Source organism: Herpailurus yagouaroundi, unplaced genomic scaffold (genome assembly GCF_014898765.1).
Source record: "Herpailurus yagouaroundi ecotype Mexico unplaced genomic scaffold, PumYag 140, whole genome shotgun sequence".
Classification (NCBI taxonomy): Eukaryota; Metazoa; Chordata; class Mammalia; order Carnivora; family Felidae; genus Herpailurus; species Herpailurus yagouaroundi.
Genome location: NW_024412395.1, coordinates 16,226,707 through 16,250,120, shown reverse-complemented (window position 1 = coordinate 16,250,120; position 23,414 = coordinate 16,226,707). Strand labels below are relative to the sequence as shown.

The window sequence follows — 23,414 nt, the reverse complement described above, 5'->3', positions numbered from 1 at the left end:
TGTTGTATAACTTTATCAATGTAGATAGGATATTCTATATCAAAGGTAAATATTCTCAATTTAGATTGGAATTAAATTTCAGTGGAATGCTGTCACTTTAAACATTCATGAAGACCTTAATGCCTTCCAATCTATAATATGGCCTTAAGGTCAGGAATTTTTTAAGTGTGCAATTTATATCCAAGAAACTCTTGCCTTCATTCACTCTGTCTCTCTCCTTTTTTTTTTTTTTGCATCCATATTCGTTTTTTAAAATATAATTTATTGTCAAATGGGCTTCCATGCAACACCCAGTGCTCATCCCAACAAGTGCCCTCCTCAATGCCTATCACTCACTTTCCCCTCTCCCCAACCCACCATCAACCCTCAGTTTGTTCTCAGTATCCAAGAGCCTCTTATGGTTTGCCTCCCTGCCTCTCTGTAACTTTTTTTCCCTTCCCCTCCCCCATGGTCTTCTGTTAAGTTTATCAAGATCCACATATGAGTGAAAACATATGGTATCTGTCTTTCTCTGCCTGATTTATTTCACTTAGCATAATACCCTCCAGTTCCATCCATGTTGCTGCAAATGGCTAGATTACATTCTTTCTCATTGCCAAGTAGTATTCCATTGTATATATAAACCACATCTTCTTTATCCATTCGTCAGTTGATGGACATTTAGGCTCTTTCCATAATTTGGCTATTGTTGAAAGCACTGCTATAAACATTGGGGTAAAAGTGCCCCTATGCAGCAGCATTCCTGTATCCCTTGGGTAAATTCCTAGCAGTGCTATTTCTGGGTAATAGGATAGTTCTATTTTTATTTGAGGAACCTCCACACTGTTTTCCAGAGTGGCCGCACCAGTTTGCATTCCCACCAGCAGTGCAAGAGGGATCCATTTCTTCACATCCTCTCTAGCATCATAGTCTCCCGATTTGTTCATTTTATCCACTCTGACCAGCATGAGATGATATCTCAGTGTGGTTTTGATTTGTATTTCCCTGATGGTGAGTGACATTGAGTATCTTTTCATGTGTCTGTTGGCCATCTGGATATCTGCTTTGGAAAAGTGTCTATTCATGTCTTCTGCCTCTTTCTTCACTGGATTTTTTTTTTTCAGGTGTGGAATTTTGGTAAATTATTTTAGACTTTGGATACTAGCCCTTTATCTGATATGTCATTTGGAAATATCTTTTCCCATTCTATCAGTTGCTTTTTAGTTTTGTTGATTGTTTCCTTTACAGCACAGAAGGTTTTTATCTTGATAAGATCCCAATAGTTCATCTTTGCTTTTAATTTCCTTGCCTTTGGAGATGTGTCGACTAAGAAATTCCTGCAGCTGAGGTAAAAGAGGTTTTTTTCCTGTTTCTCCTCTAGGGTTTTGATGGTTCCCTGTCTCACATTCAGGTCCTTCACCCATTTTAACTTTATTTTTGTGTGTGGTGTAAGAAAGTGGTCCAGTTTCATTCTTCTGCATGTTGCTGTCCAGCTCTCCCAATGCCATTTGTTAAAGAGACTGTCTTTTTTCCATTGGCTATTCTTTCCTGCTTTGTCAAAGATTAGTTGGCCATACTTTTGTGGGTCCAATTGTGGAGTCTCTATTCTATCCCATTGGTCTATATGTCTGTTTTTGTGCCAATAGCATGCTGTCTTGATGATTACAGCTTTGGAGCAGAGGCTAAAGTGTGGGATTGTGATGCTTCTTCTTTAATATTAGTCTTTGGTCTTCTTCTTTAATATTAGTTTGGCTATTTGGGGTCTTTTGTGGTTCCATACAAATTTTAGGATTGTTCTAGCTTTGAGAAGAATGCTGGTGCAATTTTGATTGGGATTAGATTGGATGTGTAGATAGCTTTGGGTAGTATTGATATTTTAACACAATATTTATTCTTCCAATCCATGAGCATGGAATGTTTTTCCATTTCTTTGTGTCTTCTTCAATTTCTTTCGTAAGATTTCTATAGTTTTCAGCATACAGATCTTTTACATCTTTGGTTAGGTTTATTCCTAGTATTTTATGGTTTTTGGTTCAATTGCAAATGAGATCAGTTTCTTTATTTCTCTTTCTGCTGCTTCATTATTGGTGTATAAAAATGCAACTGATTTCTGTACGTTGATTTTATACCCTGCGACTATGCTGAATTCATGTATCAGTGCTAGCAGACTTTTGGTGGAGTCTGTCAGGTTTTTCCGTGTAGAGTATCATGTCATCTGTGAAAAGTAAAAGTTTGACTTCTTCTTTGCCAATTTGATGCCTTTTATTTCATTTTGTTGTCTGATTGCTGATGCTAGGACTTCCAACACTATGTTAAACAACAGTAGTGAGAGTGGACATCCCTGTTGTGTTCCTGATCTCAGAGGGAAAGCTCTCAGTTTTTCCCCATTGAGGATGATATTATCTGTGAGCTTTTCATAAATGGCTTTTATGATGTTTAAGTATGTTCCTTCTATCCCGACTTTCTTGAGGGTTTTTATTTAGAAAGGATGCTGTATTTTGTCAAATGTGCATTATTGACAGGTTCATATGGTTCTTTTCTTTTATTAATGTGATGTATCACATTGATTGATTTGTGAATATTGAACCAACCCTGCAGCCCAGGAATGAATCCCACTTGATCATGGTAGATAATTCTTTTTATATGCTGTTGAATTCAATTTTCTAGTATCTTGTTGAGAAATTTTGCATCCACATTCATTAGGGATATTGGCCTGTAGTTCTTTTTTGATGCTGGGTATCTGTTTGGTTTTAGAATCAAAGTAATGCTGGCTTCATAGAATGAGTCTGGAAATTTTCCTTCCATGTCTATATTTTTGGGACAGCTTGAGGAGGATTGATATTTACTCTGCTTTAAATGTCTGGTAGAACTCCCCAGGGAAGCCATGTGGTCCAAGACTCTTATTTGTCGGGAGATTTTTGATAACTGATTCAGCTTCTTTACTAGGTATGGGTCTGTTTAAATTTTCTATTTCTTCCCGTTTGAGTTTTGGTAGTGTGTGGGTGTCTAGCAATTTGTCCATTTCTTCAAGGTTGTCCAGTTGTTGGCATATAATTTTTCATAGTATTCCTTGATAATTGCTTGTATTTCTGAGGGAATGGTTGTAATAAATCCATTTTGATTAGTGATTTTATCTATTTGGGTCCTCTCTCTTTTCTTTTTGAGAAGCCTGACTAGAGGTTTATCAATTTTGTTTATTTTTTCAAAAAACCAACTCTTGGTTTCATTGATCTCTACTGTTTTTTTGTATTCTATATTGTTTATTTCTGCTCTGATCTTTATTATTTCTCTTCTTCTGCTGGGTTTGGGGTATCTTTGCTGTTCTGCTTCTAGTTACTTTAGGTGTGCTGTTAGATTTTGTATTTGGGATTTTTCTTGTTTCTTGAGATAGGCCTGGATTGCAATTTATTTTCCTCTTAAGACTGCCTTTGCTGCATCCCAAAGGGTTTAATTTGTTGTATTTTCACTTTTGTTTATCCCATGTATTTTTTAATTTCTTCTCTGATTGCCTGGTTGACCTATTCATTCTTTAGTAGGATGTTCTTTAACCTCATGCTTTTGGAGGTTTTCTAGACTTTTTCCTGTGGTTGATTTCAAGTTTCATAGCATTATGATCTGAAAGTGTGCATGGTATGATCTCAATTCTTTTCTATTTATTGAGGGATGTTTTGTGACCCAGTATGTGATCTATCTTGGAGAATGTTTCATGTTCACTCAAGAAGAAAGTATATTATGCTGCTTTGGGATGTAGAGTTCTAAGTAGATCTGTCAAGTCCATCTGGTCCAATGTATCATTCAGGACCATTGTTTCTTTACTGATTCTCTGTCTAGATTATCTGTCCGTTGTTGTAAGTGGAATATTAAAGTCCCCTGCAATTACCACATTCTTATCAATAAGATTGCTTATGTTTGTGATTGTTTTATATAATTGGGTGTTTCCAAATTTGGTGCGTAGACATATATAATTGTTAGCTCTTCCTGATGGACAGACCCTGTAATTAGGGCATTAGCCCTTCTTCACCTCTTGTTACAACCTTTAACTTATAGTCTAGTTTGTCTGATAGAAGTATGACTACTCCAGAAGTATGACTTCCAGTAGCATGGTAGATGGTTTCAATCTGAAGGTATCCTCAGGTCTAAAATGAATCTCTTGTAGATAGCAAATAGATGGGTCTTGCTTTTTTTACCCATTCTGATACCCTATGTCTTTTGATTGGAGCATTTAGTCCATTGCACTCGGTGTTATTATTGAAAGATACGGGTTTAGAGTCATTGTTATATCTGTAGGTTATGCTTGTAGTGATGTCTCTGGTACATTTTAGTCCTTGCAACATTTCACTCACAGAGTCCCCCTTAGGATCTCTTATAGGGTTGGTTTAGTGGTGATGAATTCCTTCAGTTTTTGCTTGTTTTGGAAAACCTTGATCTCTCCTTCTAATCTGAATGACAGGCTTGATGGATAAAGGATTCTTGGCTGCATATTTTTCCTGTTCATCACATTGACAATTTCCTGCCACTCCTTTCTGGCCTGCCAAGTTTCAGTAGATAGGTTAGCTATTACCCTTATGTGTCTACCCTTATATGTTAAGCCCCGTTTATCCCTAGCTGCTTTCAGAATTCTCTCTTTATCCTTGTATTTTGCCAGTTTCACTATGATATGTTGTGCAGAAGATCAATGCAAGTTATATCTGAAGGGAGTTATCTGTGCCTCTTGGATTTCAGTGCCTGTTTCCTTCCTCAGATTAGAGAAGTTCTCAGCTATGATTTGTTCAAGCACACGTGCAGCCTCTTTCTCTCTTTCCTCTTCTTCTGGAATTCCTATGATATGGATATTGTTCCATTTGATTAAATCACTTGGTTCTCTAATTCTCCCCTCATGATCCTGGATTTTTTTTTTTTTTAATCTCTCTTTTTCTCAGCTTCCTCTTTTCCCATAATTTTATCTTCTAATTCACCTGTTCTCCCCTCTGCCTCTTCAGTCCATGTTGTGGCTGCCTCCATGTTATTTTGCGCCTCATTTATAGCATTTTTTAATTCATCATGACTATTTGTTAGTCCCTTGATATCTGCAGCAATAGATTCTCTGCTGTCTTCTATGCTTTTTTCAAACCCAGCAATTAATTTTATGACTATTATTCTAAATTCTTGTTCAGTTATGTTGCTTATATCTTTTTTGATCAATTCTTTAACTGTCATTTCTTCCTGGAATTTCTTTTGAGGAAAATTTTTCTGTTTCATCACTTTGGCTAGTTTTCTGTCCCTTATGAGTTTTAAAAGTTTGTTTTGTGTTCTGCACCTGTGAGCACTGCTATATTAAAGAGGGTCATACACTGTCCTGGGCCTGGCCCTTCAGTAAGTGTTTTTTGGAGAGTGTTACTTGCTCTCTGGTATTGTGACTTTGGTTATTTTATTTCCCTACTTGTAGTGATGTTTTGGACCCTCTACCAGGTGTACTTAGATTTGTTCCTTGAAGTAGCCCTGGAAAGCAAAACAGACAGACAAACAGGAAACAAAAACATGCAGACACACAAACCAATAAAACAAACCAACAAAATCAAAAAACTAAAAACAATCCAAAAGCAAAAAACCAGAAACATGAGCTACAAGTAAAGAACAGGGTGGAGGTGGTGCTGATAGAAGAGCACACACAAAGACAGAAATGACAGGGGCGGGGAAAAAGAAAAAATGAACAATGACCAGGCAGAGAAACTAAAAGGCTTAATCCAGAGATAGACAAAGGAAAATAAGGAGGTAGGGGAAAAAGAAACGAAGGTAAAGTTACCCAGACAGAGAAACTGTACTGGTTGATTATTCCAGAGAGAGAGAAAGGAATGTAAAGAAGAACCTGTATCAAGAGAATGGATTAAATATGGCCGTTTAAACAAACCAATAGCCATAGTAACCAGCCTAGAGGAGGGAAGAGATAAGAAGGAGAAATGGAAGGAAGAATATATCTATACAGTGAGAATTGTCCTAGAATTAATCCAAGCAATGCAGAAGCACTGGTCTGGAGGAGGGGGTCTGTCTGGTTCCACAATGTCTATCCCACTCCAGTAGATACACGGTTACCTGGCTTGGAGGGGCGTGGTTTGGTGTAGACAGGTCCCACCTCCACTGGGCCCCGAGGTCAGTTCCCTGAAACCCCCACCTTGGTGGTGGTGGGAGAAAAATGGCAACCCCCCAGTGTCTCCTCCACGACCTGGTGTCCCAAATCACTCCTTTGAAGCCGTCCTTACTATGCCATGGGCACAGACTAGGCTGTCTGTCTCACTCCTCCGACTGTGGCCTTGATGCTTGGCTGGGATTTATACTCCCTCTCTGTGCACCCCGGTACTGGGGAAGCGCCTCCTGATATGTGGTCCTGGCTGGTTTTGTCCTGTGCCACAGCACTTCAGGGGAGGGGACCGGTTTCTCCTGCTGCGGACCGTGCCCCTGATCTGCCACCGAACCTGGAGGTGGCTCCCTCCTCACCAGGTGCATGAACAGGGCAACCAGCCCCAGTCCGAAGATGGGATCTGCAGTTAGAGATCCTCTAACCTGCAGTTACAGATGGGATCTCTCTCCATCCCGATCTGATGTTTTTTGTGTTGTCCAGATACAGTCCTATGCTTCCCCAGCCACAATTTCTCTTCCTTTTGTCTCTCTGCAGAAGGGGATCCTTCCTCTCCATGCCTACACAGCCTGTTTTATCTCCCCTAGTTTGCAATCACCCACCTATGGCCCCTCAGGTTGTCCCGGTTTCTCTAGGGTAGACAGTCCTCTCTCCTTATTTTTTTTTTTTTAATTACAGATTTTGTTTGTATTTCTCACACTAAGGATGTTAAAGCATGAGTCACCCAAGGTAGTAATCTAAAATACACAATGAGAAAAAAACATTTCGACTAGTGCAAAAGGGGTGTATTTTGCCAATGAAGTCAACATAATTAAGATAATGTTACAGTGGAAACCACTATACATTTTTTGGGCCAAAAATCTTTTTAATAATAATCATCTATTGCTAATTAGATCTCTTCCCTGTTGGGTACTTTATGGTCTGTATATGTCCAGGATTTCTGCTTATTGTTAAGGTCCTTACTTGGTGCCATAGAATAATGGCTAGGATGTGGGCCTGACTTCAGAATGTTGTACTAGCTTGGTAACCTTACGCAAGACAGCAATGCCACTGTGCCTCAAGTTCCCCATCTGAGAAATGAGCATAATGGTATTTCTTTTCTATTTCTGAGAATCATGGTGAGGATGAAATCCCACAATATATAAAATTCATGTACCACAGTACCCACCAACCGTATTGGGGCAATAATAAGATTCCTGCCGTTTAGCGCTCTTCTGTTCTTCATAATCGGCACTATGCCACAGCCACAGAACACCGTGGCAAAGATGGGGAATGATAACAAAGAGCAGTATCTGCTAGTATATCTCTCCAGAACTTCATATCAATAATTCCCAGAAATAAAGGGCACCCACACTTTTGGCTGTTGCTCAGTCCAGTTCCTGTGTGCAAGGTATCAGACAATACTGGCACCACAAGAAAGTACAACATAGAGTCTCTTAGGGAGACTGTAAACTTGTGATCTAGTTTGAGAGTCAAGACACACGTATATAAAAAAAAAATAGTAGCAACACCTAAATGTTACTAAGCATTGCTGTATGCCAGGGGCTGTCCAGATTTCACAGTGATCTTGTATGATATGTACTTTCATCTTCTTCATTTACAAATAAGGAAACTGAGGCATGTAGTGGTTAAATAACTTTCTCAAGGTTAAGGAGTTAGCAAGTGGAAGGGCCAGAGTTTAAACCTAATAAATGGCCTTAGAGTTCAAGCACTCAACCACACAACAGTTAGTTATTCACTGGAGTAGATAATCCTGCTTGATAATCATTTGCTGATGAAGGAGACTTCAGGAAAAAGGAGCTCGCATTGCAGCCATGATGTAAGAGATTCTAGGTCCCTTATTAACTTCAAATATTGATTGTCTAATGTGGGGGAAATATGGGAGAATATCCAATATGGAGGACTGACCCTTCCTCTTCTTTTAAGGAATTACCCTGTAAATTCGCCTCCCCACCCCCGTACACACATATGTATAGTCTCTCCCCACTGCACTGCTCCATGGGTAGGCTCAGACCATTCCCTTCATCCTGCTCCAAAGTCCAGGTCAGGCCGTGTGGTAATACAACTTGCTACCAAGCAACCCACATCAGAGGTAGACCTCTTTCATACCTTCCCCTAGGGACCCTCTACTCAAAGTCCTGGCACAGCAGCATAGAAGCACCCGGGAACTTGTCAAAAATACTACACATCAGATTCCACCTCAGAATTACTCAGAATCTGCATTTAACAAGATCCCAGATGACACATGTACACATTGAAGTATGAGAAGCCTGACTTGGAAGATACTTCTCTGCTTAAGCACCCCCAACCCCACCGGCCTCTATATGACAGTAATAGGTCTTCTCAACCTCCCTGAAGTATGCTCCATCACATCTGCTCATCTCAAGTTCATGGTCAAAGGCAGATGCAGCAGTTCCTCCCTTTGGTAGCTCTGAGGTTAAATTCCCTGTCATCTTAATCCAGCATCCATACAGGAGGTACACACATGGGAAACAACTGGGCAAGGATGCTTATTTGTAAAAAGTGTCCTGGGAATGGAGTTGAGCTGTAAAAATAGATATAATTTTGATAGGTATAGTAGGAAGGAATAGGTGGGAAAGACAGAGGGAAATCATGGAAGTTTCGGTTTTTCAAGAAAAGGTAGAGTACAAACGGTAACCGAAAGCCATGCAGAGTGTGAAAAGGGCCATTAGAAAAATTTATATTAGGGGCACCTGGGTGGCACAGATGGTTGAGTGTCCAACTCTTGAGTTCGGCTCAAGTCATGATTTCATGAATCATGAGTTCCAGCCCCATGTTGGGCTACTTAATGACAATGCGGAGCCTGCTTGTGATTCTCTCCCTCTCTCTGTGCCTCTTCCCAGATCTCTCTCTCTCAAAATAAATGAATAAACATTAAAAAGAAAAGAAAAGAAAAAAGAAAAAATTTAGATCTAGATGGTCTCACAGGACACAGTCACAATCTCCCTCTGGAGAACAGACCAGTCTGTCAGAGCAGAGGCAGTCCTAAATAAAACCACCACCCTGCTTATTCAAGCAACAAAATATGAAAGAGGTTTGGGGATGGTGAAAATAGGAAAGTGCACGAGTAGAAGGGGAGTGTAATGTGTTACTTCTGAAAGTTTGTCCTAGATGTACGCAGTGGCCCAAGTGTCGATGTCAGGCAACCTGTGCAATAGCACTACTGGTTGTAGACATCTGTCAAGGTACAAATAATAAACTCTCCTTAAGTAAGTTACATGCAGCAGTAACAAGGTCATAAATCAACAGATACTGCTGAATGCTGAATTTTTAGACAAGTTTCTCCTCTCAGTGCTATTTAGAGCCAAATTTCGGGGGTGGGGGATGGAATAGTAAAATTTCTTGGCATATTTAGATCACTTAAAGGGATTGTTATGCAGCAAAAATGAAGTATTGATAGCAGGCAAATGCTTGATGTTGAAAACCTAACCTTATTAAGCGTTATGGATATTGATTAGAGAGGAAATTAAATATACCCTTTGTACTTATGCGAGGGGTTAGCATGTTCCCTGAGTACTCCCAGAACAGCATGCCTTTCCTTCCTCCAGTGGGGATTTAGTCACCGTCAGCTGGAATTGCATTTGGAGAACAGTGATAAGTACTCAGGTAATAAAGGCACCCATAAAGTGTCAATAAATTGCATAAGTAAGAGGCTTTGCCATTCTGTGAATGACACAAAGACAGATGGTTCCCCATCAAAGAGCTTCTGAGACAAAGCTTTATATAGATAGGAGAGTGGAATGAGACGGTAATGGAGAGACTTTCTTCTCGTGATCAGGATGCTAAATTAATTTAGCTTGTCCAGCTCATGGAGCTTCATCTATTACATTAGGGGCCAAGAATATGGCTGTCAGGATGTGCTTTAGATGTTTACAACTTTGTCACCTGTGCCCCCACCTGGGTCTTCGTCATGGAACCCAGATCTAGTTGATGTGGCAGTCTTTACCATTTAGACGGCCAAATGATATGGAAAGTTCCATAACCTTTCCAACAGTACCTCCTAATTCCTCAGTTTGATGTGCCACTAGACATGACTTCCCAGGTATTTGATTCCTGACTCAGAATGATGCTGTGTGTGGGGCCAAAACAATCTGGTGGAACTACCCCCCCCCCCCCCCGACATACACACAAAGGAAGACCTTGAGGTGCATGGAAGTTAAATGCTTTCTTTACTCAGTGTCTCCTGCCAGGGGCAACATGCAGCCTGAGATCCAGGTCACTAAACTCCCAGTGTAGTGGTCATGCTCTTGAACCCTAAAGCCAAAAATGCTACTCTGTCTTCATTCTTTTGTGCCATTGGTCATGGCTTGATATGGATCTGATTATTTGACCCATCTGACTGGAGAAAGTGGGAAACTACCATTGTGATATTTCTGCCATTGTGATGGCAGTTCGTCATAATCAAGTACCTACTTAGGCCAGGTACTGTGTGATATGCTTCTAATCTAGAACCCCATTTGGTCTTTGTGGTAACTCTATAAGGTAGGCAGTAATGATAATAGTATCATTATTCACTTTAAGAACAAATGTAGCTCTGAGGGATTAAATAATTCCTCCTAGTATATTAGCAAGAGGCAGAGCCAAGATTTGGACCTCTAGGCTGTTTGACCCCAAAAGCTGTCCTTCTAAGCACTAGGCTACATTTGCTTCTACCTCACTGTGATGTCAAGTTGGTATTTACTGTCCCCTAAGCAAAGCCTTAGCTCAGAGCTGTCCTTCTTTTTTAGGAATGCCAGCCGAATGCAAAATCAGGAGCCCCTGCTTTGAAATGCCCTGGTTTGGGGATCGTCATCCCTGGTCATCTCTGTCCTCGAAACAGCTGCAGCAGCAGCGAGCTGTCTCTTTCGAGCACCTGCAGTGAGAACTCCAGCGGCTCCTCCCACACATGGCATGATGGAAAGAACCTCAGGAAAAGGGTAAGGCCTCCTTTTGAGATAATTTAGCATCAGAGTGAGCCAGGAAAGAATCCTTTTCTGGCAGGAAGGTGGACAATGGGAAGAGAATGACCATTTGTTGAGTACCTGTGCATTTACTGCTCACAGAATTATATGGGGAGATCTCATTTCCTCCATTATATGGGAGAGGAAGCTGGCTCAGAAATGTTAAGTTACTTGCCAGAAGTCCCACAGCAAGTGAGGGGTGGAAGGATGATTTAACCCAAATGACTTGGACAGTGCTGGGGGGGGAGGGGGAGTTGGGAGGAAGAAGACAGTTTCCTTCTGTGCTTTGCTGGAGCCCTCCAAGCTCATAGATTCATATCAAGTTGGAACCCAGAGCCCTGGCCTAATGAAAGTGAGATGTTTCAGGCCAACTCAGATGTTTCCAATTAGTTTTATGGACACTTTCTATTGCTGCGATGCTCAGAAAGACTTGCTAAGGCCCACTGCAAATGACAGTGAGCAAGGCCACTGGCCAAGCCATCCCCGACTAAGCATCCCTTGAGAACTCAAAGTGAATGTTGTTTTCTTCCCAGATGATAGGGAGGATGGTACATCATCTCAGAATAAATGGCCAAAAGTTTTCAAAGTATCATTAGCTTTGTAGGAATTTACTACTCAAGCATGGCATGTATTATATTGACCTCCTTTACTCAGTTTTATAGCCTCATAAAGCACTAATTGACTATAAATTGGAGGGTGGCATGGGAGAGAGAGAAAATACCATGGTAGATGACAGGGACTGTGCCTCCACTGGAGGCAGGCATGCGCTGACTTAGATGCCAGGAGTTTTTTCACCAGGTTGTTAGGTAACTCCTGCTGCTGGATGCCTCCCATCTGCTAGGTGGGCCCTCACAAGCGAACAAGCATCTGTGCAGGCTGCCATAAGCAGAGGGTGTGGAAGAGCTACTTCTGCCCTTTCCCCATATTGAAGAAAAGCAGAAAGTACACAACAATGGAAACCCTGAATCAGGAGTTTCAGAGGTCATTTTCCTATCATATGCGTAAACTCCCATTTATGATTTGGAAGCATAGAAGCCAGGAGGGCTCCATAACTGCCAGAAAATAATAGTGAGGGAGTAGCTTTGTCATACTCTGAACAAGAACTCAGAAAAAAATGTCAAAGTGGAATTTAGAGCTTATTCCCTTGGACTCAGATTCCTAATACAGCATGTATATATTACCAAAGTTGTTCCTTCTGAGTAGATGTTCAAAGTTCTGAATAATGGCTGCTGGAGACTGACTCTTAACAAACTGGGAAGATGGTCAGCAATGTTCCCTCTCTTTGTGGTTGTCACTGGCTCCAGAGCCCTTGCTCTGTTCTCTTCACTCCCCCTTTCCCTCCCTTCCCCCCTCAGAGCCTTTGTCTTTTTGTCCTTTGCCTTGCCTTGCCTTTTTTTCTTTTCTTTTTCCTGAAATTCTTACAATTCAAGCAATCCTTGATCTTGTAGGGAAACCTCTTCCCTGAGAAAGGAGAAATTAGGTTCTTATGTAATTTTTACACTCAGGTGACTGTCATCTGTAGATTTCATAAGGTCCTGTCTCAGAATGGATTGGAGTACCAGCACACCTGTCACATCTCACATAGTCCCAGTTTTCAAGGACCTAGCAAACTAGACCCAGCCCATAAAGACATTTAAATTTATATTATTTAAGAAACTTCTACAGTTCTTACCATGTACCAAGTACTCATTTAGTATTAACTTACATAATAAAGTCATGTATTATGAATTTTCACATGACTACAATAATAACTTGCATAATAATAAATATGTGACCAATGGCTCTTTCATAATTCACAATTATTTTTTTTTAAATATTCTTTTCTATAGAAACAGAAAGGAAGCCTGCAAGAGATGCATTAGGCTGCTCTGCATGGAGGAATCTGGATCTAATTCATGAATAATTACCATGTGCCACCCAGCTCTTTTAGTATTTCACAAGTATTAGCTCATTCAGTGCTCATAAGAGCCTATTTAAGTAGGTTTGCCTATTCCCCCATTGTACAGAGGAGGCAACTGGGCTGCTGAGAAATTAGTAACTAGCCAAAGATCTCATAGCTGGTAAGTGGCAGAGCTGGCTAGTTGGTTCCAGAACTTTCACTCTCTGCCATTCTGCTGTCGTGACCCTGTTGAATCAGCCAAGCTTGAAATATTATTCAAATTATTGGGATGGACTGGTTACATTAAGACCAAGAATGTTATTTAAAAAAAAAAAAGCTGTGTGAAACCATTGTCCAGTCAAGAAATAGAAAAAGACTATGGACGTGGAACCTAGGCCCCTATGTTATCAGCAGCATCCTTCAGCCAATTGCACTGCCTCCCAGAGCAGCTGTTTTCCAGGCACAGCATGAAGCTGCCTGTGGAAATGCCAGCTTCTCCCTCATCTCTCCTATAGAAGATTCATGCTTTTTTTTTCAAGTTTCCAGATTGTTCCAAACTTTTCTCATGTTACTGAATACTATAATATTACTGAATTACTGAATACTATATATTTACTATATAAAAATTACTGAATTACTGAATACTATAAAACCTCCCAGGGCCCAGCTCTCCATCCTGTGAGATTAACCACATTCCTCAATTGGTTTGCCACAGGATGGAGAGCTGGGCCCTGGGAGGTTTATGGACACTGGCCCTGGGATGAATCCAACCTCAGGAAGCCAGGCTTTAAAGAGGCAGAGGGAGCTCGGCTGAGCACATCTTCTATGGGTTTAACAAATCTGCCTTTTCAAGCTCTTGCAGAGTACTTCTGCCTGGCTTCTCTTCTTATTGTGAATGTGACTATCAGGATCATGGAGCTTCTTAGAAACCCAAGGAGGGGCAGCCCTCCCACTGGTTGGTCTCTAATACCCAAACTCACTAATGGGATTTCTCCTGATTTCCAAAGAAGTTTTATTGGCATAGAGGAAAAGGAGAGGAAAGGGGAGATGTCACCAAATAGCATCTATCCACAGCAACTTCTGATACTGGAGAGTTTTCTAAAGAAAATATATAATTTGACTTAAAAACAATCAACAAATAACAGATAAAAAAATAAACACCATGTGTTGTAGATAGCAAGAGTAATTTTAATGGAAATGTCTTAGATGTAAGCAAATGTTCACAGATTACTAAAAAGCCAAGGCTCCAACATGAAGTTTCTGACACTTTTTCAACCTCTGCACATGGTTTGTGGTCAGTTATGGGCGGGGGCAGCTGGTATGTATGGAGATGCCAAGAGAAGTTGCACTGTTAGGCAAGGTGGGCACAGAGCACACATCTGAAACCACCAGATTCACTCATAGAAGTTCTTCACCTTTAATCATATAACCTTAAAAAAAAAAAAAAAAAAAAGACTGAGGTCCGTGCCCAAATCCCACCGATTTCCCTGAGTCTTGGTATGTGATAAAACTCTGCAGGTTCCATTCAAGAGAGGGGTGCGAGGGGTGTGAAGATTGTCTACGATTATGTATGATCTCTATTATGACATTGACAATATAGAGAAGAGAACAGAGAGACTTGGCTCCAGTCACATAGCATTGCCAATGGGTATGCAGGCTCGAGAGCCAGCCTGCCTGGGTTCGAATCTCCGCAATGCTACTTTGGAACCGAGTCCCAGGAAGAGCCCTGGAAATCAGAGCTTTTGAAACCTTTGTTCCAACTCTTCCTTAAATGTGTAATCTTAAACAGACTAACCATGCTGCCTCTCAGTTTTCTCCCTAGTAAAACAGAATTGATAATATCTCCCTCATGGTGTTGTTCTGAATATTAAATCAAAGCCCTGTTCCAGTGGTTGCTACACAGCAGATGGTCAGTAAATGCTACTTCTCTACTTCTGCCCTCCACTTCTGGTTAGCAATACTCTGAGAAATATGAAGGTCTGTGTAGGATAGAATGGTTTTTCTGTGTCATTCTTAGTCAAAATTAGCACTAGTATTTGGGATGGTATGAAGAACAGAAAATTGACCTTTCATAGTAGGTAAATCATTACTATAGGGTTCTAGCAGCCAGTGTCCCACTGTTAGATGTATGTATGTGTTTCACAGATGTTCCCCTTCTATCAAAGAAATTTATGAAGACCCAGAACTATCAAATTTTAGAATGGAAGGGACCATTAATATAGGGACCAACTTGCTTTTCCATTTACCCACTCTACCTCTTGTAAATACTGTACAATGAGGTCATATTGTCTTCTGATTATTTCCTAAGTGCACCTTCAACATATCTTCACTATTTTGGTCTTTGCCATCCCACTTCTTCTACCTGGAGATCATTTCCCCCAGGTTTCAGCCAAGGCAAACTCATCCTTTGTTTAGGGGCTAGGGAGGTTTGAAACACAGACACACGCACACAGACACACAGACACACACACACACACACACACACACACACACCAAAAATCTTCTTATATGCCTCTCATGGCTTTTCCAAACAGGGGTTTGACCTCTCTCTGAATTTCTGGAGTTCCTACTACATTCATACTCCTCGTTTGCCCCCTTGACTTATTTGTGTCAAGTCTCCTCTCCTCTGCTGGCTTGCTTGCTCCTTGAGGGCAGGGTCCTTATCTACTACTTTATTACATCATGGGCTACTTAGCTCAGAAGCTGGCAAAGCAGGGATTTGCTGCATAGTTAATGATTAATTAACATTAATTAATTAAGGTATGCATTTATAGAGGAATACTGAACCACCAGAATCAAGTCTAATCACGGACTTTTCCTTTTGGTAGTTGTGATCCACGTGATTCAGTGATGTCTGACATGTACTTTTCTTTCCTAGAAATCATCACAAAACTGGGATAAAAGGCTAAGTATTGACTCTTCGCTCCCAAGTGGCTTCGCTAGTCCAACAGATGAACTACCTCCCACTCGTATCAAGGAAAGTCACATTTTGGAAGGACTAAGAAAGCTACAGAAGCGAAAGGTGTTACTTGAACCCCCATCAGTGATAACAAAATGGGGTTATAAAGATTGCATGAACTCAAATGAAGGAATATATTCTCCAGGAATTAAGAGTAGCAGCATCAAGGGGTATCCCCCCTGCAAACCAACTGACACGAGGAGCCCCAGCAAGGAGCCCCACGAGACATTTGTCTATGACACAGATTCCCACGATGATGCTGATGAGGACTCTTCCTCCTTAGCCTTGCTCCAGGCAGCTCCAAACCAGGGCTGCAGGCTGCACAGTCATAAATTAACCCACAGTGTTTCTGACAGCCTATTTGGCTGGGAGCTGAACAGAAAACACTTTACAGAAGGTATGTCCTCAGTTTACCCCAGGGAAAGGCCTGAGAATCGGACCAGTTGTGCCAGCAACTGCCCCTTGGAGAGGATGCTGTGCCCAAGTGTGCAGGCGCCTCAAGTACAGAGAGAGAGGGAGCCACGCGGTCAGGGCCGTGTGGCTCTCAGTCTACAGCTTTCAGACACCGATGACAATGAAGCCTTTGATGAATTGCACATCGGTAGCAGTGATGAGAAAAGCCATTCAGACTTGTCACTGACTGCTGACACTGACAGATCCATGGAGAATCTGGACATCCTTATGGGGTTTGGAAAATCTCAACTGGGGTCTCCTGATGAGGAGGAAAAACAAGTGCCCATCCCCTTAGAGAGTAGACCAAAGACGTTTAGCTTCATTAAGCAGCAAAGGGTTGTAAAAAGGACTTCTTCAGAAGAATGCATTACCGTCATATTTGATGCGGAAGATGGCGAGCCCATTGAATTCAGCTCTCACCAGACTGGCTTTGTCACTGTTACCAGAAATGAAATTTCCATCAATCCGGCCCCTACTGGACCCAAGGCAGAACACACTGAAATTTTACCTCAGGGAATGGCTCATTTACAGCCAGGAGCTGCAGCAAGAGACTACACTTTCTTGAAGAGACCCGAAGAGGAAACTGAGAAAAACATTCCAAAAGATGACATAGATAATGTTACTGTGGCACCCTCTGGCTCTTTCAGCCCCAGGACAGTCACACAAAATACTCAGCGACCAAGACCGGCCAAACCAACACTCACTGTGTCATGCCAGAGTAATTCTAGGTCTTCAGTGTCCATGGGTATCTATCAGAAACAAAGTCTGACAAAAATCCCTGCCAGGGGCAAGTCTTCACCTCAGAAATCAAAAATGATAGAGCCTGAACTCTCCTCAAAAGTGCCCTCATCGGGCCCAGTGTCTCTTGAAAAATCACCAGCCTTAGCTCCTGGGAAGCTCTCACGGTTCAAGAAGACTGAGGGCCCAGCACCCCTTTTTGATTTGCAGCCAGATTCACACATTCCAAAACACCCTGGCCAACTTCCTCATGGCTCCAAAATGTCCAGCAGAAAGGATTGGGTCCAGTGCTCCAAGAGTCAGATTCCAGCATCACAGTTACTGCCAAGGCCCCTCAATGAGCCAGGTGACAATGGAGAACCCCCGACAAGGGACAAACACTGTGACCCTGGGCCAGAGGCAGGGATGAAATCACCTTCCCCCCCACCCCCTCCAGACAGGTCAGGCTCCCTTCTCGTCAGGCCCAGTTATGACTATTTGCCACCACCCTCATCTGCCAAGCCCGACACCAGGGTCCCCAATGAAACAGCAAGGACCATATTCAAATCCCCACCTCTGAAGGGATCCTCTGCTCCTATTATCTCTTCTAATCAGATCATGACAGAAGTGCCAGGGAAGAAACCTTCTGTGGCCTTCAAAAAGCCTATCTTCACTCACCCTCTGCCCTCCACAGAAAGAGTGATTCAAACCAGATGTTCCGCTCATACCCCAACCAGCTCATTTGCTGTGATGGCCCCAGGGCCCCTAAGGGTCTCTCCAAAGAGAGGTGTCCCCAGAACCCCACCTCACCAAACGCTTGGGATCACACAAGCAGACACAGGGTTACGGACTCCCAAGAATTGTCCTTCAATCCCTGAGCCACTGGAAATATCGTCCCCCCAAAGTGTGTCCCCAGGAAGAAAAGGACAAATGAATGACTGTGTCCCCACCTCACCCAAGCCTGCCTTCTTAGGGGCGAATGAGTCACCATCATCTCAGGGTAACAGTCACTCATCATCACCCTCCTCCAAAAGCCATAACACCCCACATGGTTGTCAAAGCGCTCATGAGAAAGGGCTGAAAACTCGCCTCCCGGTTGGGTTCAGAGTTCTCATGAAATCTCCCCAATTGCTCAGGAAAAGTTCTACAGTGCCAGGGAAACATGAAAAAGACAGTCTGAATGAAGCCTCTAAAAGTTCTGTGGCTGTGAGCAAGGCTAAGCCAGAGGATGCTGGGAATCCAGTGAGCATGGAGACCACAGTGGGAGAAAGAACTGTGACTCCACTGTGTTTTCAGGCACAAGGCAGTTTGGCTGAAGGGCTTCCCCTGGAAACGGCAATGCCAGAGTCATTGGATAATAGCATCCTTGGGGCTGATGGAAAAGATGGGGTAGAAAACAGGGCTGTGAAAAGATCCCTTTCCTCCAATAAGCCACACTTAAAACCAGCTCTAGGCATGAATGGAGCCAAAGCCCGCAGCCAGAGTTTCAGTGCTCACTCGGGTGACAAGCCCCCTACTCCCCCCATGGAAGGGCCAGGCAAAGTTCGAACTCAGATTATTACCAACACCGCTGAGAGAGGCAACTCCCTCACCCGACAGAGCTCCTCCGCGGAAGTCTCGCCCAACAAGACCCCTTCTGCTCCCATGTCTGACAGTCTCCCCAGCGTGGGGAGGCCTCTGGGACATCTCTCCACCAGGCAAGGCTCCCTAGGGAGTGCAGGCAGCAGCCCCAGTAGCCAGCATGGGAGCCCAAGCAAGTTGCCTTTGAGGGTCCCTCCAACATCTGAAGGGCTCCTTGCCCCCTGTGGAATGGAAGACAAGCAGGGCTATGCAGAGGGAGGATGTCCCACCATGGCTGTCCCTGAGGAACCAAACAGTGACCACTACACATGCCCACCCGCCCCAACAGATTGCCCACGAGCCCCGCAGAATCTGGGGAGGACAGAGCGTCCACACAGTTTTGAAACAAGCAGGACCTCCAAGCTAGAAACTTCTGGAAGGTGTCCAGATACTTCTACAACCAGGACTGGTTCTGTGAGCCCCGAAGCCCCCCTGTCACCCACAATTGAAGAAAAGGTCATGTTGTGCATTCAGGAAAACGTGGAAAAGGGCCAAGTGCAAACAAAGTCCCCCTCTGTGGAAGCGAAGCCAAAGCCGGGGCCTTCTTTAGCCAGCTGGTTTGGTTTTCGGAGGAGTCGACTTCCAGCTCTCAGTAGCAAGAAAATGGATGTCTCCAAAACCAAAGTGGAAAAAAAGGATGCAAAAGGTTTGGGGTTTGGAAACAAACAGCTAAAATCGGAGAGAAAAAAAGAGAAAAAGAAGCCTGAGCTGCAGTGTAAAATGGAAAATGAGCTTGCCAGGAACACTAGGTTGGCACAGAGTCCGGACAATAGTTTACAAAGCAAAAATAATTTGAAGACCCCACAAGACATCTATGACCAAACGAAGTTTGAACCAAGAAGTAGACCCAGCCCTGTCACATGTTCAACGAAAAATACATTTATGACGGAACTTTTGAACAGGTAAGGTCTTGGCAAAGAGGGTGGCAATGTCAAGGGGTCCCCCCCCCAAAACAGGGAGCGTCGTTTGCTTCCTGCACATGAAATGCTGGTCAAGCATGTTTTCATGCAAACAGAAATGCACAGTGGCAGCAGTCTTTTGTACATTAGCCAGAATTTAAACAATGAAATAAAAGTTAGCCATAAAATGATAATTTAGTCCATGTTACTTTGTTAACCAAATCAATGGTCTTTGAAATTAAAGAATGGTAAGTTTTATCAAGGTTGATAGAAATTCAGCCTACACTGGGACCGTGGATTGTACCCACATGGCATGAAATGGAAGAAAATTACACATACGTTTTAAGGTATGCCGACCTCATTGATTGTGCCAAGCAAGCAAACGTATACTTAGAAACGTTCCAGAGGTAATTATATTTCCTGATCTCAAGCCAGACATGTATTTAGCAATCACTCTTCAGTGGCTTTTATTTTGCTCCCTCCTTCCCCCATCTCACAAGCAGTAAGTAAGTAAGTAAGTAAATAAATAAATAAATAAATAAATAAATAAATATCAAATCTAAACTGACACACTCCTGGGATGTCAGATGAAGATCTGATCAAGGCCACTGACAAACATTTATCACTCAAAGGTTTAAAGACAAAGAGATACTAAGAGGTTACCTTAAACATCAAAGGATTGGGAAAAGTAGTAATTGAAGAAGAGCAATGTAATTTATCAGAGGAATCACTTTCTACCTGCAGAGTTGATAAGAAAGCCGCTCAACAGACAGAAAGTGGATCAAATAATGTTTCCTGCAGGAGTGTGTTAAAGGGCAGCTCCCAGGGTTCCTGCCTCACCAGCAGCTCTACGAGCACTCAAGGAAACCACAAGAAAAACATCAAAACCAAAGCCGATGTGGAAATACCGAAAAGCTCCCTGGTAAGTGCTCCCCCCATCCTGGTTATGAAGTGAATCTGGTTGGGTTCTTTCTAGCTAAGCTGATGGCAATGTGCAAGCACAAGATTATCGGGTGAATGGGGGGAGAAAGTTCAAGGAAAAGGAGAGACACCTGGTGACAGCAGAGAAGTGAGAGCAATATTGCAAATGGAGTCGCTGCCTCCAGGATCTTTTCTGGGTTAGCTGCCTTTCAGGGCGGTATAACCAGAGTGCCTGCAACTGACAGGCTGGTGTCATCTTCATATTAGCCTCCTGTGCAGGGGATTTGTTTTGATGATCATTTCCTTCATTTCCAGCAACACAAAAAGGCGTGGACATGATTATAAAACATAATAGCGCTAAACAATTGGAGAGATTGTTGGCTACTTAGATGGCTCGATTTAAGCACTGTTCTTTTTTTTTTTTTTTTTTTTTTTTCCCCTGAAAGCTGTATGTACCAATTCCTCTCACCTAGACAGAAAGTATTGAAGAAATCTATTTTGGAACTTGATTCCCTATTATTGAGTCTCTTAATTATGAAGTGAAAAGCTCAACTCAGGGGTAATTTCTTTTAAGAAATGAAAAGGCCTGGGTAGCTCAGTTGTTAAGTGGCTGACTCTTGATTTTGGCTCAGGTCATGATCTCATGATTCATGAGATCTGGTCCCAAGTCTAGCTCTGTGATGACAGCATGGAGTCTGCTTGGGGTTCTCTATCTCCCTCTCTCTCTTCCCCTGCCCTCCTCATGTGAGCTCTCTCTCGTTCTCTCCCTCTCCCTCTCCCTCTCTCAAAAATAAATATTTAAAAAATGAAAGAGTATTTTTATATTTCCCCAGGATATGCTTGTTTCAAATAATATTTTGGTTTTAAAATTACCTTAAATTGCATTTGCTCTCCTTACCTTCTTTCTGTTCTTGCATAATTGATTTGGTGATATTTATTGTTCCTTTGTATAAGTTTTGAAGCACTTCCACAAACAAAAAGAAATTCTTTTTATAGAATTACTGTATCCATATGTTTTTGTAGTATAATAAAAGAGATTGTAAAATATGGTACATACTACCATTTTCTTAGGGAAAACCTGAAATATAAAGTAATTATACATTTTTTTTTCTAGAGTGTTTCACAGGAGATTTTAGAAGTAATCATGATTGGCATTCATTATTATTAATTACTAGTTTAATGAATTCTTGATATTTAGGGTCCCTTAGAATTTCATAGACATAATTTAATTTAACACAAATGCACATTTTTCTTTCAAATAGCTTTGGACTCGGAAGAGCTATAAAGTTTTGTTTTTTTGTTTTTGTTTTTGTTTTTTTTTTTCAAATGCTCTGAAGTCATATTGCAAACTAGGTCCTTGCAAAAGTTTCCCCCCTCTTTTTTCTTCTGGGCTTCCATGGTATCCTCCCTTCTTTGAAAATGTAGATGTCCCCCGCATTATAAAATCACAAATTATAAGCATATGTAAGGCTGCCCTTGTAGTGTCACTGAAAGGAAAGAGAGAATGAACAGTGTGGAAACGTGCAATATGCCAGAAATTCAATCCAACTGATCTAAAACTTTGATAGCCTGGCAGAGCCTCTTATCAGAGGCACTCAATTTAACTATGCCCCATTTAATATGTTTCTGACAGCTTAGGGTATATATCTTTGCTGCACAGAAATACCAAAAAAACAAAAAACCTTTGTTTGGCTTTCACAATTTCATTTTTACTTTCTCGTTACTTCCTAACACTACAGTAATTTCTGTGCTTTTTGTCTCTCGTCTTCAGTCTTTCACTGAATTACTATATTTCACGGTAGCAATAAGTGTCCTTTGGTCCTTCCAGAATATCAGCAAGAAACATTCTTATTATTTTCTGTGAAGTACAAAGATTACTTAACCACCCCAAAATACATAATCAATAGGGATATGCTAATTTTTTCTAGTTAGCTGCAAGAGAAAATTAGTCATGCTGGGAAGCTTTTCCATACAGAGGAATATTATTAACCTGGATAGTTGACCACCTAGTCTTTTTTTTTTTTTTTAATGTAAAATGCAGTGGGGGTTTTTTGTTTCATCTCCATAATCATCAATGTGGAATGGACTAAAATTACTAATTTCAGAAAGGACATTGCCATAGTCTCCTTTGGGACTAGTACAAGACTAGCAGTGAAAACCTATTTATTACATGTTATCAGCCTGTACAGGAAGGAAATTAGTTGCAAAATAGGATATATTCTAATACCATAGCACATTGATGGGAATGCCCACGAACCTCTTAAAATTCAGAGTTTGAGGGAATTTTCCCCTACTAGAGCTCAAGGTAAATTTCCCATTTGCTTATTTTAAACTCTATTGCAGAGAATCTTTCTGACAGTATTCACTCGGGACGAAAACAGTAGCTACACATGATACATTACGTGTCACATGGGTTTTGTTTTGTTTTGTTTTGTTTTTTAGTGAAATCACTGTTCAAAATGTTATAATATACCACCATCTCTTCCCTTCACACACCAAGACTGTATTCAGTTATGAGGGTCCTCAGGGATTGTATTCTAATCTATGCTGATACATGAGCATTTCCATACATGTAATAAATTCATGTATGTAGCAGACCTGCACTGCCTTCACTGGTAGCTGCATATCAATACCCATTTTCAGGATTGCTAGATACATTTTAAAATATGTGTAAAAGTCCCATTAATTCTTTGCTGAATTCAATCTTTTTCTCTTTTCAGAACCTTAATTAGAGGCTTATGTCCCCATTTAGGCCATCATTCACAGACCACTTAGCTCTAATTTTTGTGTAATTTAGACAAGGGCCACGTTACTTTGTACTTCTACTTGAATTATATAAAATCATGACAAGAGGGGAAAAGGCATCCCCAGGAAAGATTGCATAGGTATTAAGTAAATAAGAAAGAAAGAAATG

General features: G+C 41.6%; 1 protein-coding gene across 8 annotated transcripts in view; it reads left to right on the top strand.

Moving 5' to 3' along the window:
* The window catches only part of NCKAP5 (NCK associated protein 5), a 983,894-nt gene that overhangs the window by 857,885 nt on the left and 102,595 nt on the right, over window positions 1-23,414 (top strand). For all 8 annotated transcript variants that reach the window (XM_040474891.1, XM_040474892.1, XM_040474890.1 and 5 more), the window contains 3 exons: window positions 10,840-11,028; window positions 15,810-19,582; window positions 20,324-20,501. In XM_040474891.1, the coding sequence (XP_040330825.1) occupies window positions 10,840-11,028; window positions 15,810-19,582; window positions 20,324-20,501 (4,140 nt within the window). The remainder of the gene's footprint in view (window positions 1-10,839; window positions 11,029-15,809; window positions 19,583-20,323; window positions 20,502-23,414) is intronic.